The 15055-nt window shown below is 35.5% G+C and overlaps 1 protein-coding gene across 8 annotated transcripts in view; it reads right to left on the reverse strand.

Annotated features, from left to right (window-relative positions):
- Window positions 1-437: 437 nt before the first annotated feature.
- Window positions 438-15055, reverse strand: part of ATXN10 (ataxin 10) — a 117689-nt gene continuing 103071 nt past the window's right edge. For all 8 annotated transcript variants that reach the window (XM_083819329.1, XM_083819332.1, XM_083819327.1 and 5 more), the window contains one exon: window positions 438-1065. In XM_083819329.1, the coding sequence (XP_083675455.1) occupies window positions 878-1065 (188 nt within the window). In that variant the 3' untranslated portion in view covers window positions 438-877. The remainder of the gene's footprint in view (window positions 1066-15055) is intronic.

Consider the following 15055-nt stretch of genomic DNA (forward strand, 5'->3'; position numbering starts at 1 on the left):
CACAGTGAGAAACTACCTCTTCAGCAGTCTGCCAGAGTTCAGAAAACCCATGAGAAGTGCAAAATAAAAGGAAAGTGGGCTGACTTACCATCCAAAGGAACAAATAAAATTCAAACAAACACCGAAGTCTCCAAAACAGAGACATGCCCCAGTGCAAAGGAATGTAGCATCTGTTGCTGCAACAGCTACAGCCTTGTTTTTAATATACTTGTCATGAAGACTGAAAGGTACCAAGGTAAAAAGACATTTTACTAACAATTTAAATTGCTGAAGGCATGTTGTTTAATTCACTAAATATTTACGTACATCCAGTGTTCCACTGTTCTTTATACAATATAGGTATTTAAGCACCATGGTAGAAGACAAGCAACTTTCATTGTTTTGCCCTGATTCAGCACAGATCTTTTAAACACAGAAGGTAAATTGCAAGGCAGATATTTTTGCTATGTTTTTAATGATAGTTATCTTCAGGTTCATGGAAATTGTAACAACTCAATATCGCATGCATGACATCTTTCTACTAATGAAATGAGAAAGTAATGAAATTTCAATCATCTGAAAAGAAGGATTTTTTCCATAAATTCATTTACATTTCTTGACTACCAGGACGAGGTATGACATGTATTTAGAAAAAAATGTACTATGCTGTATACTGTAAATTACTATACTGTAAAAATGCACTATGTATTTAGAAAAAGCGTAAGTGTCCTTTTGTTTACAATAGTGAGGGAGAACAGTTGTTTGGTGATTTCTCTGAGAATGAACAGAATGCATCCAACTGACTGGAAATAAAACTGAAGAAGCCTTGATTGTTTCAGCAGGAAAAATATTTCAAATGAGAAATCTTTTAATGATTCGACTGTTCTTAATTTTTTGTTCACAAAGGCTTTTTTCTGACAGATCTCAGAAGTAACTTATCATCTTGTTTCTCTATCTCTAAACCCATATGCTCAAGGACTGAATTGTCGGCCAATCCTTTCTCCTCCATCCGTGCAATAAGCTCTTGGTTTCTCTCATTTTGTTCAGTGAGATTTCGGATAGCATATACTGCCCACTGGTTCACAACTGTTGCACAAAGTTAAGGATCATTTTTTTGTGTGTTTGTTTGTTTTTCTTTCTTTTCTTGTAAAGATGAAACAATGATTTATTAACATTTCCCCCCAATCCATCAAGCCCAGAAAAACAGTAGAAATCTAGTGTTTGAAAAAGACACATACAGATTATGATCCTGAACTTGCAAATACTTGCATATGAGATAACTTAAGCTTAAATGAGGTATATCCATTAACTTCAGGCAAATTTACTAGGTTTTACCTTGAATAAAAAACACACACACAAACACACAAAAACAAACACATGAACTGCAGGAATTGAAAGGACATTTTTTAAAAACAGAATTATAGTTAATTGAAATGTTCTAATGATCTTCCTAGCATTATTAAAAACAAACAAACAAACAAACAAACAAAAAATCATTGTACTTACAGTCCTAACACCTCTACACTGCACATTCAAGAACTGGCATAATAAGCTGTAAGTCAGGTACAAGAAAGAGGACTACTTTCACCAAAAAAGTTGAAATGTGGGAAAAGAGAAATACATGTTAACAACTGAAAATAGCACAAATAATGTGGGAGACCCTTAAAAAATATTAACCTCTAATACTATCTATGTCCAGTTCTTTGCGCCTGGGTACTTCTACAAACTCGCCAACAGAAAAGACACTATGATCACCAGCAGGTAGCTCCTACTCACGTTTAAATGGGCACAAGCTGCAACTTATTCACTTTCTAAGGTGGTCCCTTGAGGCCAGGATTGAGGCACATGTCAGGGCCATAGACAAAGGATTTAAATTCCCAGGATTATCAGTCAGGCATCTTCCAAGTGAACTACAGTGTTCATTTTATGAAGTGTCAAAGATGTTAGCTCCAATTCTGCAGCTGAAAAGCTATGTGATGATATAATCTTTCCCAAGTTACCCATATGGGAGGCAAGCCATTCTGAATCACATGAAAGTGGTTTGCCTGCAGGGCACCAATTATTTACTACATGTAGCTTCACATCCAGTAGAAGAATATGCTTAATTTACTCATCTCCTTGACGTCTTTTGGGTTGGACAGTGTCTAAGCACAGAGATGAGATAGTGCTCTTACAGGCATTTGCCAGGGGGTGACTGGAGGGGAAAACTCAACGGGGGAAGATGGGAACTTCAGACAAACGAATAAAATGCATGAACTGGACTTTCTTACACAATCTATCATAACAGCATTTGGAAAATCCAGCACCACTGCACCAGCCACTGCACACGTTCTTACAGTAGCAGTCTTATTACTTTGTAAGTGTACCTTACACTGACTGCTGTGCCTACCTTGCTCCCATCTCCAACTGCCCCTTAGGTTTACACTCATTCCGCAAAGGCAGTCTGTCATGATAGGCTGTTTAATGCAACAAGCAATGTGAATGAACATCAGCATGTGACAGGAGCAGCTTTCTTAACATGAGACCTTATCCAGCCTTCACAACCTTAATTTTAAGACAGGAAATGACACAAAAGAATAAGGAAGACAAAAAATAAATAAATAAAATATGAGACATAAGCTAACCACAGCGCTACTTAGATGCCAAAAGAGAATAGAGAAAGGACTGAAATAAAAAGCGTATATGGAATCCTCAACAGAGAGAAAGGTTTAAATGAAGAGTAGCTTGGCCAAATGTCACGGGAAACACACATGCTAGGGAAAAATTCTGTATTGCCGTGAATCTGTGAAACAGCCCATTACCTTTTAATAGTAGTTTACATTTATTTTCACATTCAAGCAGCCCAGAATTGGAAATCAAAAGTGGTAAAGGAGTAACAACCGCAGGGCTTTTTTCTGACAGTTTTTCAGACCATCAGGAAACATGCTGCACATCTCCACCATTAAAAAATATATATATATATATACTTGCATAAGCAGGATCCAGATGGGATAGTGACAGAGTAGAGAAATTAGGAAAAAAAAAATCACATCAAGCCCAAATAGATGAACATGATAGAGAGAGTATCAATGTATTGTCTTCTGTCCATGCATCACTACTATGGGTTAGATGAAAAGAAAAGTGCCAAAATACATATATGTTATAAGTTGAATACTTCTACTAAAGATTACATTTGAGTATATAAACCAACAATAAAATATCAAAAAAAAAAAAAAAAAAACAGAAGCAGAATCTCATTCAACAGCCCCAAAGGTAAAAATGAATTTCGGAACGCTAAAGTATACCAGATGATGAATGCAGATGAACAAGCAGAGGTGGAAGAAGGCTGATACTAGCAGGTCTTCCCTGGGTCTTGTTTAGGGCATTTCACAAGTGCCAGAAAGTAACATGAAGGTCTCCCAGCGAGCTGTGAGAAACATGCTATCACCCTCCTTGGCTCTGCTCCTGGGATGAGGTGCAGATTTCTCCCATGTTTCTAAAACACAACACTGAACTCCACTTGCATAAGAGAACACTTCCCTTAATAAAACTAATAATAATTTAAAAAGCAATTTTAAAACAGTGACAGTTTTCAATAATGCAAAGAGTCACACAGGAAAAAAAAAAAAGTACTTTTTTTTTTGTATTGGCCTTGGGAATAATCCTGTTTCCATCATCTTTATGTTCTTCAACACAAAAACACTGCTAAAACGCACAGCAAATGATGTTCTCCTATTATCATATCCATTCATGCCTACATAATATCTAAGACATCCCCATTATCTTATGAACTCTATCATCATTATGGTATTTATCATTATTGACTACTGTAGCTGAAGCTGCAAAATGTTTTCAATAACGTTTTCACTCATTCAAAAACTCTTTTCTGCATGTAGGTTTTCCATTGCAAATTCAATCATGAATATGCATGATTTCCCTTGTTCACATGCTGTGTGAGGCTAAGACCTTTGGATGGCTGTGTGCAGACCTAGACAGACTTAAGTGTCAGCAGAGATTAAAGCTAGTCGCCAGCTAATATTCACATTACCCTCTTGCTCCTCTCCAAAGATAGAGACACAGAAAGAAAATTAAACATATTCTAGAGTCTCTAATCCTACCAACACTTTAAGCACTTTATTGTATGCTCAGCTTTAGAAAGAGAGCTTCTAAAGTTTCCATAGTTACTACAAATAAGAGCATGAGCCTGTTTGTTGTGAAACTGCATAAAGGAAAAGAACTGCAGCAAGCACAGTAGATCTCACTGTATAGCACTGTCCAGATTTCTCCAGCAGTATATACTGCAATGTCAAATTAATTAATATTATAGACAAGGAAGTGAAAATTACATCTCTCTGTCACAGTGGAGAGGGCATACAGAAGAAGTTAAAATTTTCATTTCATTTTACAGGAGCTTCACTACTGGACTACTTGTGTTTAGGTAATGAAAGTAAACATTTGTATACATTTATAGCAACTCTTTTCCAAAACCATTCTGTACTGTATGCTATGGGATTCTTAAGTTATTTATACTTATACAAACAATAATAAAACTGAACCAACTTGCTCTGTGTTCCATACTCATGTAAGAAATTTTCAAATAGCAATTTAAAGTTAATCATCTAAACTGCTCTGGGTCATTACTTCAATTGGCAGGGAGGAGGCATATAGGGGGAAAGGAAAGGTGGTGTCTGTCCTAAAGGATGAAAAATGTTGCTATGTGGAACCAGCAAACTATGAAAAACTAAACCCCTTGAATTCTGTAGAAGTTTTGCCATTGACTGCAAAGAGAACTTCTCACAATTCTGTTGTTTCTTTTCTTATGGATTCTGCTACAACAGGTTGCCAGAATCAATGCTAGCAATAGCATAGCTACTAATTTAGGAGTTTAATGCTACATGAAATTACAATTGCCTGCTGTCAGGAGTCACTAACGAACACCCTATTGAGACGAATTACTAGAAGGAGGACTTATAAAACATTTCCCAAGGAGAGTATTCCAGCTCTTCATTCTCATATCAGGTGCCCCAATTTGGACAAAATGTTATTGGTAAGACTATTGCATCCATCACCTCTATGAAATATTCTATAAAAAAATTTGGATTCTACAGATGAAAAATAGTGGACATAATTATTAATGAGGCTTGAATCTGACTAGGTAAATACACAAGAATGCCTAAGTAATGTTGAAAGTACACTGCTTGAAAAAGGCAAGTGGTCAGTTTTCAAGCAAGTTTAGGATTATCATTAACTAATATAGGCTACTGAAGGGTGTGGCAAGACTGATATACATATGTTGCTATTCTTAAGTCCCCTTCATATTTATTATTTCTAAATATAACATCCTTGGTGAAGAGTTTGATATACTACATAGTTTATATATACACACACACATATATATATATATTTGGTCTGTTTGTTTCAGTTTGACAGTTTCCTGAACTACATTAGACTTTCTGTAACTAAATGATTACTTAGGAAACTATCTTCCATAAGAGTCAATTTTCTGCATTAAAAAAAAAAAAAAGGATATTCTTTGTGTGATTCTATTACCTCATTTAAATCAGATTTTGGACTATTTAAACATTAACTTCATTTAAACCAAATATAGGAAGAGATACAAAACCTTAATAAGGCAGACAACCCACGCAGTTTGGAACTGCAAGAGCTAGAGCTGTCCTTCTTCTCTAAGAGCTTTTCTGGAACAGGTCTATAGGACTAGAAATCAGAGATAATGAAAATACAGTCCTTGCTAACTATATTGCTTTCCTGTCTTCAACACACAATCCAATTCTCACTGAATGTTCTACAGACAAGAATGAAATACTAAAGCATCACAGTAAAAGAATCACTTCCACTTACAGGCCTGACTGGACTACACTGAAATGAAATAAATGATCTTTTCAAGAATTTCAAGTCCTTTTAAGTACTTTTGTATCACAGCAACTTGAAGACAATTCTTCTCACTATTTAAAGAGGTCTATAAACAGTGACTGGCACTGTTAATCACAATTCAGATCAATGTGCCGTGGTTGACCACACATAGTAGACAGTCAGGATTTTGGTCCCTCACTTAACAGCCAAATTGCTTACAGAGTGCTACAAGTTTATTTCTATTGGTGATTTTAGTAGTTTTATGCTGTCCTAGAAGCTGTATAAGTTGACAGAAATTCCTTAAAACTGTTCCTTTACTTTTACAGACCTTTTACTTCTGTTTAAGACATTATCAGAAAAAGCAATCACAGAAAACAAAGATCTAAGAGTACCATCTCAATGTATTTACTTATTTTGAAGAAGTATTTCATATTTTTAGAATGTATGCTTGGGAATCCATTTATTCCTGACATTACATTATCAGCATCAGAAAAATTCAGGAATTCAGCCTAGCAAACTTGAAATTCTCTGCCTAGAATTTACAATAAAGAGGCCTTAAATATTTTGGTTTCCTGTAGTTTTACTTAGCAGATTCCATAGCAGTTAACATCATCTATGATTGCAGTTGCCACATTCTGGATTTAAAAGCTGGAAACAGGCAATGTGCTATCGTCCAGAAATGTCCTTCCCTCCCCTGCTGGACCTGGTTCTTGCAGAGAAAACACAGTACAGCCCATGTTATATAAGCGCCTCCGAGGTGGAGAGACGCTGGAAGAGGCATTTATTCCTTATCACATTTTCTAAGGATAAGTTTTGCAGCACCGGAGAACCGAGAGCAGAGGTTCACTTCTACTGCAACTCTCACCTGCTTTAAGAGATCAGTAGGACGGTTGGACCATCCATCTCCAAATTAGCTTCAATCTCCACCACTATGTGGCAGCAAAGCTTCACTGGAAATGCACGAATAAGGTACCTGCAACCAGCCCTTCTTACTCCTCCTAGCTACCTTTATTTACATCAGTGTCCAAACGTCCTACCTATTAGCTGTTTCTTAAAGCCTACCATATGGTATACAGGTTCCTTTAAAATGGGATTGATGTATGACAACAGAAAGGCATGTTATATCTCATATATAACTTCAACTGAAAGTTAATCTGTCTAAACATCTACAGCCAACAAATACACTTTAAGACCAAAATGGACAATTACAACTATTTTGTCCAATGCATCTGCTTTGAATACAGACCACTGAAATATAAGTCACTCTTGAAATCAAGTCAATCAGTTTTGTTTTATGTACAAGATATTTTTGTGCCATTTTCTGAAACATATCTAATCTTGACCAGGAGATTTCACTGTGTCCCTGAATAAATTATTCCAGTGGGTAAATATTTTCATTCATTATAGCCTGAGATTTTTTTTTTTTAGTTTACATTTATTTAAAATTGTTTCCAAACACTGATTTCTATTCTAGATCTAAAAAAAATAAAAATAAAAATAAAAATCACAGATCCTGATCAAAGCACTTGGTAAGGATCTTTTGAGAAACTGAGGAAGATACACCAAGCTTTGCAAAATTCTTGCGCCTCTTCCTTACATTTGTATTTTTCAGTGTTCCCTCTGAAGCACATTATGCTCAAATTTGCTAATTGACTGATTACAGACGAAACATGACTTGTCAACCCCTTTTGGCTTTTCTCTCAGTAATTCCAATACAGTGAAAAACAAAGCCAGACAACATCCAGCTACCCTTTCACGCCTAGCTACGTTCCAGCAAATAAGAGTCCTAGCTCTTCATTTGGAAATACTTTTTCAGCACTGCTCAATTATGAGGCAGACAGACCCATGTCAGGATGCTCCTTACTTCCAAGACTTGCTTGTCTGCTTGGAACTACACACAGCACACATCAGTGATGTTCAGCTAAATAGTACCCAACGTTCACTAAATGGCTGTTTACTACTGCAGTAATTCGGGTTACTAAGCCATTCATATCTAGAGAAATTTTGGTTAACAGGTCACACCATTTATATACCCAGACATTTGATCCATACCCTATGTGCCTCCTTTCATTTTCTACAGGACTTAAAACGAGAATACCAACACACCTTAGCATACTAAGAAATTAAACAATTTCTGTCAAGTACTATAGAGCTACTAAAACCATAGTACGTGTTTAGCTATGTCAGGCTATTTTTTATAATAATGTTTTATGCCAAAACTTAAAAAACTTCAAATAAAATAAAGCCATAACCTCTAGTTTGTTTTACTTTTTCCTGTACTCAGACTTGTAATACTAGCTTAAAACCATGAATATGACACATTCATTTTTACTGCTTAGGCTGCCAAATTTTTAAAAAATTATGACTTACATGTTTAATAGAAACCCATAATTTATGAGTAACTATAAATCATCTGTTTTAAAACAAAGAATCACACTCTTGATCAATTTCAAGCTAATGTGCTACAGTTACAATATTCTGTTCTTACAGACCCTTCTATTACACTAATCCCATTTTAAGAATTCATGACAACTAAACCTAAGTGCCAGTTATCTATAACAGAGAGTTAGCAAACTGTTACATCAAAGAAAAAAAGCTTCAATTTGCTGTTACTTAACTGTTAAAATTGCCTCAGCTTACTTTCTTTTCCCAGGCACAGAAAAAAATATAAAATTCCATTAAGCTGAAACTCACATATCAAATTATTATTAAAACCTACCACAGGCATTGAGATGTAAAGCACTGAAGCACAGGGGGGTGGTAATTGTGTTCACAAACTGACTAAGTATCAGGCAGACTATAGTAATTTCAACTTTCCTTGGACGTGTAAAGAAAAAAGCTCCACCTGCACAAATATATTCATGTGAATTTATATGCATTCACACACACAAACAAACAGCTTTTCTAAAACACTTTTAAAATGGAAATCATAGAAGTCAAATAAAATTCTCAAAAATCTGGCACTAGACTGGAAAACACAACTTAGTTAATACCTAAGAGGTGATCAAGCTAATTCCAATTTATCACTCAGAAGGCTAAGGTAGATGATGAGATAAACTGACTTACAATTTGGATAGAAACTTTTTCTATTTATAAACTCTAGAAATTCGTCTACATATATAGATTCAGCAAGGATCTGTATGCCAACTCATCTGTCAGCATTGTACTCAAGCATTTTGTTCACTCAAGGTCTCTGAATAATATATGTGGCATAATTCCCACCCCTGATGCTTTCAGTAATTTCAAATGTCACTTATAATCAAATCACAAACAATCAAAACAATGAAGGTAAGTGAAACTCCAGTTCCAGTCTCATAGACACTAGATGATATTCAGTGTGCATCTAAAAATAACATCAGTCAAACAAATGGGTGTTTTGAAAGATGCAACTAAATCATAACCAAGTTTTTTCTCATGTTTTGCAAATAGCCATTAGCCACAATTGTATCTGCTATAATTTCAGGAAATGCTTGCATCTCCTTGAAGAAATCTCAAAACACAAACAGACAAGAACAAATAAACAGGATCAGTGGTATGTACTGCAAATATATCCTTAGTGAGACAGAAAGGAAAGGCTATATTTTGGAAATAGAAAGAACAAAGTCTAAGCAAAGATCTGGGATAGAGACGGAAAAAGATTTAAGGATCAGGAAGGAGCTACATATGACAATGCACCCACCAGCTGAAATTACAGATTGGTTTAATAACAATGGCAGAAAATGGAACAGCAGAAAAAAGTCAGAATAAAGATGTTATGCAGAGCATTGGCCGTATTACATCTGAATATTCCTTGGAGGTGTGCAAGAAACAATGTCAAGACGACAGACTGAAATATGATAAGGCGGTCATAGAAGGCAGTCCATTCTCAACAATATTTTTGAACCACTCCCAAATTTATTAAAAAACAAAACAAAACAAAACAAAAAAACTTTGGGTCTCAAATTTCTAGTGCTCTGTCGCAGCCCAGAGGGGAATTTTTCAAAAAGTCTACAGAAAAATCAATCAAACTGTTTGAGCTATAAAAGCAGTGAAATATTATATTTTCTCTGTTTCTTTTTTTTTTTTTTTGGTGCTTCTGGTAACTAAAGATCCACTTTCTTTCAAGAATTCAAGCCTGTCATGGATTTAAATCCACCAAGAGAATTAGGACAGAGGACAAATATGACAATATTTGGCTTAGAAATAGAATTATTAACTTTAATTCCTTACATTTCCATGCATGAGTTGGTGCCTACAGAGATTATTCTTCTCAAGGGATTGCACATATTATAATGTAACATTTCAAAGAGCCTTCTTGCATTCTGTATACCTCTGTTAAACATCCTCCAGCTCTAAGAGGGATCCTGTACATCACACACATTTATTAATGAAGATAGATGTCATTTGCTGGAGCTGTGTAGAAGTAATACACTGAAGAATAGACTCTATATTTACATGTCCTCAAAACTGTTTTGGCATTTTATATATTCTCAAGAAAACCAATACAAACTTTCTTGTGAAATTTGAATTCAAGTATTTTTATTACCAATCATACCTCAAATTGAGGAATCAGCAACCTGAGATATGCCATTAGGAATTAAAACTTTGTTAAATGTCCAAACAAAATTAATCCATGAACAGTTTTGAAAGAAAAATATCTATAAATTAATTCTGAGAATTATTTTAGACATTTTCACCAGTGTGTGTTAGGCAACAACCCCAATGTGCTTGGCAATTACGAGCTAATTAAGACTTCACAATGTAGCATCACTTTGATTTACCAGGAAAGTACCCTAAAGTACACAGTGCTCTAAAGAACCTGATAAAATCATATTATATATGAAATGCAGCTAGAAATTTAATGCCAGAAGCCTAACTCCCAATGTTCTTTCCCAATCAAGAAGCTGTAAAAAGAGAGACAGAATTTTTGTTTCCCAGACAATCTTTTCGTGCAATGCACACTGCATGCTTCCTTTGGTCTAATTTAAAGGGGACTTTGCATTTGACAAAAAAATATATTTTATTCTTTGGCAACAGTGTGAATTACTGATCAAGCTAATAGATAGAGATGTAGAACATCTCACAAGAAAAACCTACATTTTTTGTCTCATTCTGAAGTAGGTAGATATCTTCTTGAAACAAAACAAAAATTTCAGAAGTGCTGTCCACGTCAGAATTTATATCTACCAAATATAATGCTTAAAACTGATGAAGCAGCTTTTTTCTTGGTTCTTCTGTCACCTTTAGGTGAGTTCTGTTCAGAGTTTTCAACATACAGAAAAGACAAACAGCAGCTTAGGACATGGAAGCTACATTATCCAAACTCTTCAGAGTTTGCTTCAAGTCAATCTCAAGAGTAATCCAAAGTAGAATTAAATTACACAAAGGCCTCCTGTACCTCCTCAACAGGGACCATGGACTCAGATCCTGCCTCCTTATAATAGTCCCACCTTGGACACCCCATTCAATATCCTATAGAAAAATCCCGATTAGCATGGAATCCAAACCTCTCCAGTCCACCAACACCTCTGTAAGAACAAGACCAGCTACTCGCAATGAGTATAAAGACACCCTGATGCATAAGTGCCAGAAATCAGTATTGGTCGAAAGATGACCTTCAAAACTAAAACCAGAAGCTTTATTTGGGAATAGCTGTCTTTTTCCCTTTTCACCATGAGGAATAACAAGAAGGCTGAAGTCTTCTGGGAACCATTTTCAAAATGGGCCCACTACTGCTGCTGAAGAATCTGTTATTATACAACACTAAAGGATTCCCTAGTGAACCACACAGATCCCATTGGCTCCATTAGAATCAAAAAAAAAGTACAGCTATAAGGAATTCACGGTAACCTGAAGGAACAGGATTTGGTCTGTTGAATATGGTGAAAGAAATAAGCCCCTCTCAGAGATCATTCTTATTCGATAAATAACAATACTTGTACCTGTTCCAGCTTCTAGCCTGATCAGTTCACCTGAATGTAAGTGTAAGATACAAAGAAGAAGCTAAAGTTTGTGTATATGCCATCAATCAGAAATCCTCTACAACTTTCAGGGTTTTAAAGAAGAATTCTCAGCACATAGGAGTTGAATTGAATTTAATTTTCATTCTAGTTCCACCTATAGTAATTGGCTGCTACTGAGCTGCTATTTTATGTTGTCTTTGACACTAGGAACCTCTAAATCCATGTCAACAAATTTTGGATCTTCACCTGTGCTGACAAGTCCCATTCTTAAATTGCCAACCTGTAGGTCCTCAGCCACTGCTGAGTCACTAGAAATTGAGTTGATACCTTTTTATTAGTGTCATAGTGACAATCAGCACTGGTTTACAGCAAATAAGATTCTAACAGTGCTCCGTGTCTAAGCATAAGGGCTACAGTAGCAGCAACCTGTGATAATGCAAAACTGCAGCCCTCTGCCAAAGAATAAACTTCTGTTTATCTCAGGTAGCCTTCAGATTTGTGCAGCAAAGCAGCTGTCAATGGGATGAGGAAATGGGCAGTTTCTTCCAAGTGGACAGAACTTCACAGGGCATGGAGAGAGTGATCATTACTGTTTTCAGCAGTACTCTAGTTCCTTTGAACTAACTGTATCCACTGAAATAATGTTATTTTATGTATGCTTATGAAAATAGAGTCAAACAGTTCACCTCAAATTGGTGAATGCACTGACAGTGCCTACAGCAAGTTTTCCAAAGAAAGGCAACCAGTACTGATGGAACATTATCCTGCTTTTTCTTGCCAACATAAAAGATTTCACATCTTCATGAAAATGCTCAACTATATCATAGTTTATTCTAAAAAGTCAACTTGCACTCATATTTTTGCTTTCCACTGGCTTCTATTCAGCTGTGAGGCTTTTTCACTCTATGTGGCCTGTTTTAGGTTGTACTCTGTAACTTAGGAATAAAATGTCTGTCAGTTCCCCCAAAAGTCTTTGCTGGCATCTCACAAAAACAAACTGCCATCGCTGTAGACCATAGCAACTTGATTTCTTCTAGCTTCAGCCAAAAGTTTCATGAACCACAATTATACTTGCTGTTGCCATCAAGTCAGAAGTATTTTCAATCTACCTCTTAGATGACTTTCAGACTGAATATATACTTCAGACTGAAGCTTAGGCAAGGAGTATCTGAAAATTAACTTGTATTTTCTACACTTTCATCCATTATTCAGACTAAGGACTCTATGTATGGATATCCACAGCAACCACAGTTTTCCCTTTTACTAAAATTCTTATTGCTGAAAAATAAGCAGCTGGGTGTACTCATACATGCAAAAATGCACATGCACACATACTACACCATTTTTTTTTCTTCAAGTATGACTTCAGTTTTGACTAACAGAAAAACATGCCTGATTAGGGATAACATAATACAGACACTTACATAAGGATAAGGTCTATTCCAATTCAATTCAGTCACAAAATCAATTTGAGAAATCAAATTGAGAAACCCACTATAAGAATCTCATAAATTTAAGATTGGTAAGCATCCTGAAAAATCAAGAATATTCCACTTTCAAAGCTGCATTTCACTTCTCATCTTCAAATTCTATCATTAACTAACAGGTATCACTTTGAGTGCCTATTTATTTATGATAAACTGAAAACTCTTCAATAATAAACCGGACAGTTTATTTGCAGTTTTTAATAAACACCGTTTTTGTATGATTAGAGTCAACAATGCTTTAATGCTTCGATCTGAATGGGCTGGCCTCCCGCCTTTTGTTTGTGGTAAGCAAGTGGTATCTGTGAAAGGTCAGAAAGGAAGCTAGAAGGAACAGTAAGAAATGAGGAAGAGGTCAAAGACAATGATGAAACGAAGGGTTCTTGTCTGATACTACTGCCTATCAGAGATGAGGAAGATGGTGGCTCAGGAAACAGAACAGAAGACTTTTTATTCTAGATCACTTTTTCAGCCTAAGTAATCTGAAAAGCTGGATCTGGAATAAACTTTAACTGATATTACCCAGATAGGCATTTCAAATCCACTTTGCTCTTTAGCAGCAGGTTTTATTTATTTATTTGCAAACACAAGGCACATAAATAAAACCAGAATGCTCCCAACTTCGCAGATGTAGAGCAAGAAACTGAATTTTCAAAGAACCTATCCTTAATCTAAAGGTAAACAAGTAGTTTACTTGTCCAGAAACACCTTTTTCTTTCTTTTGAATACAGAAGGACAACTATGATTAGGATATGACAAATACAAGACAGAACATTTAAAGGGCACAGAAAAAGTTAAAGTGGCATTCAGCCTTCTTTGACGTTTAACTCTTCTGACCCCAAGGTCTATAACAAACCTTATCCCCCACATCTTTAATTATTTACATTTTCCCCCTATACTAAAAGCCTGATACGTAAAAGTTGAAAATCTAGCATCTCTCAGTATTACTCCAGTCAATTTATCTGGAACCATGCAAAGTTACAGTAGTTGAAAATTTAACATGCTAATTTAAATCTTTGCAAGATGTACAGAAAGTTTGTTCTTTGGGGTTCATTATCATCTTCACATCCATTATTACTGAGAGTCTTTTATTGTTGTTATATCGTAACAATTCCTATAGGAAAAACTACTGCTTGTTAGCACAAATTTGAAAGATATAAGTCTGTTAGAGATGTAATTAGACAAGGTAACACTGATGCACCAAAAGAATTCAAAACCAGAAAGCTGAAGTAACACAAACATCTCAGCTGAACTTCAGTTAACAATCTTATAAGCAATGAACCTCCTGATATTTCTATGCATATAACAAAGTAGTTCAAGAACTCAAAGGATGTGATTTTAAGGCAATGACAGCTTTACACGGGAATTTATTTTGAGATAAGAGCAGACCTATTTAGTCTTTCACTATGCTTACATATGCTATAAATAAAAAGATTTATTAAAGGATTTCTCCTCTCAAAGGTAATAAAAAGCTCTTAACATCTAACACGGCAGTCCACCTTCTCCTCATGAACTGCATACTTTATTAATTTTTTTCCCCACCCAGAAAAGGATCATGTCACTTCTACCACAACTACACCTTTCTTTAGAAGATTTTGTAGGTATGACTAAGAGGTTGATAAACCTCAGTTGATAAAATCTACAAAATCTGTATATTAACTCTATTTTTAAGTGAAAAATATAATAATATCTAAACTGTAGAGCTTGGATGTCTCCAAACCAGACATAGCTCAAATGAATATGTGCATCTACAAAGACTCTAGGAGGAAATTTAAGATGTTCTCATATTAAAGGAAGCTG

Source organism: Anser anser (assembly GCF_964211835.1).
Source record: "Anser anser genome assembly, chromosome: 1".
NCBI lineage: Eukaryota > Metazoa > Chordata > Aves > Anseriformes > Anatidae > Anser > Anser anser.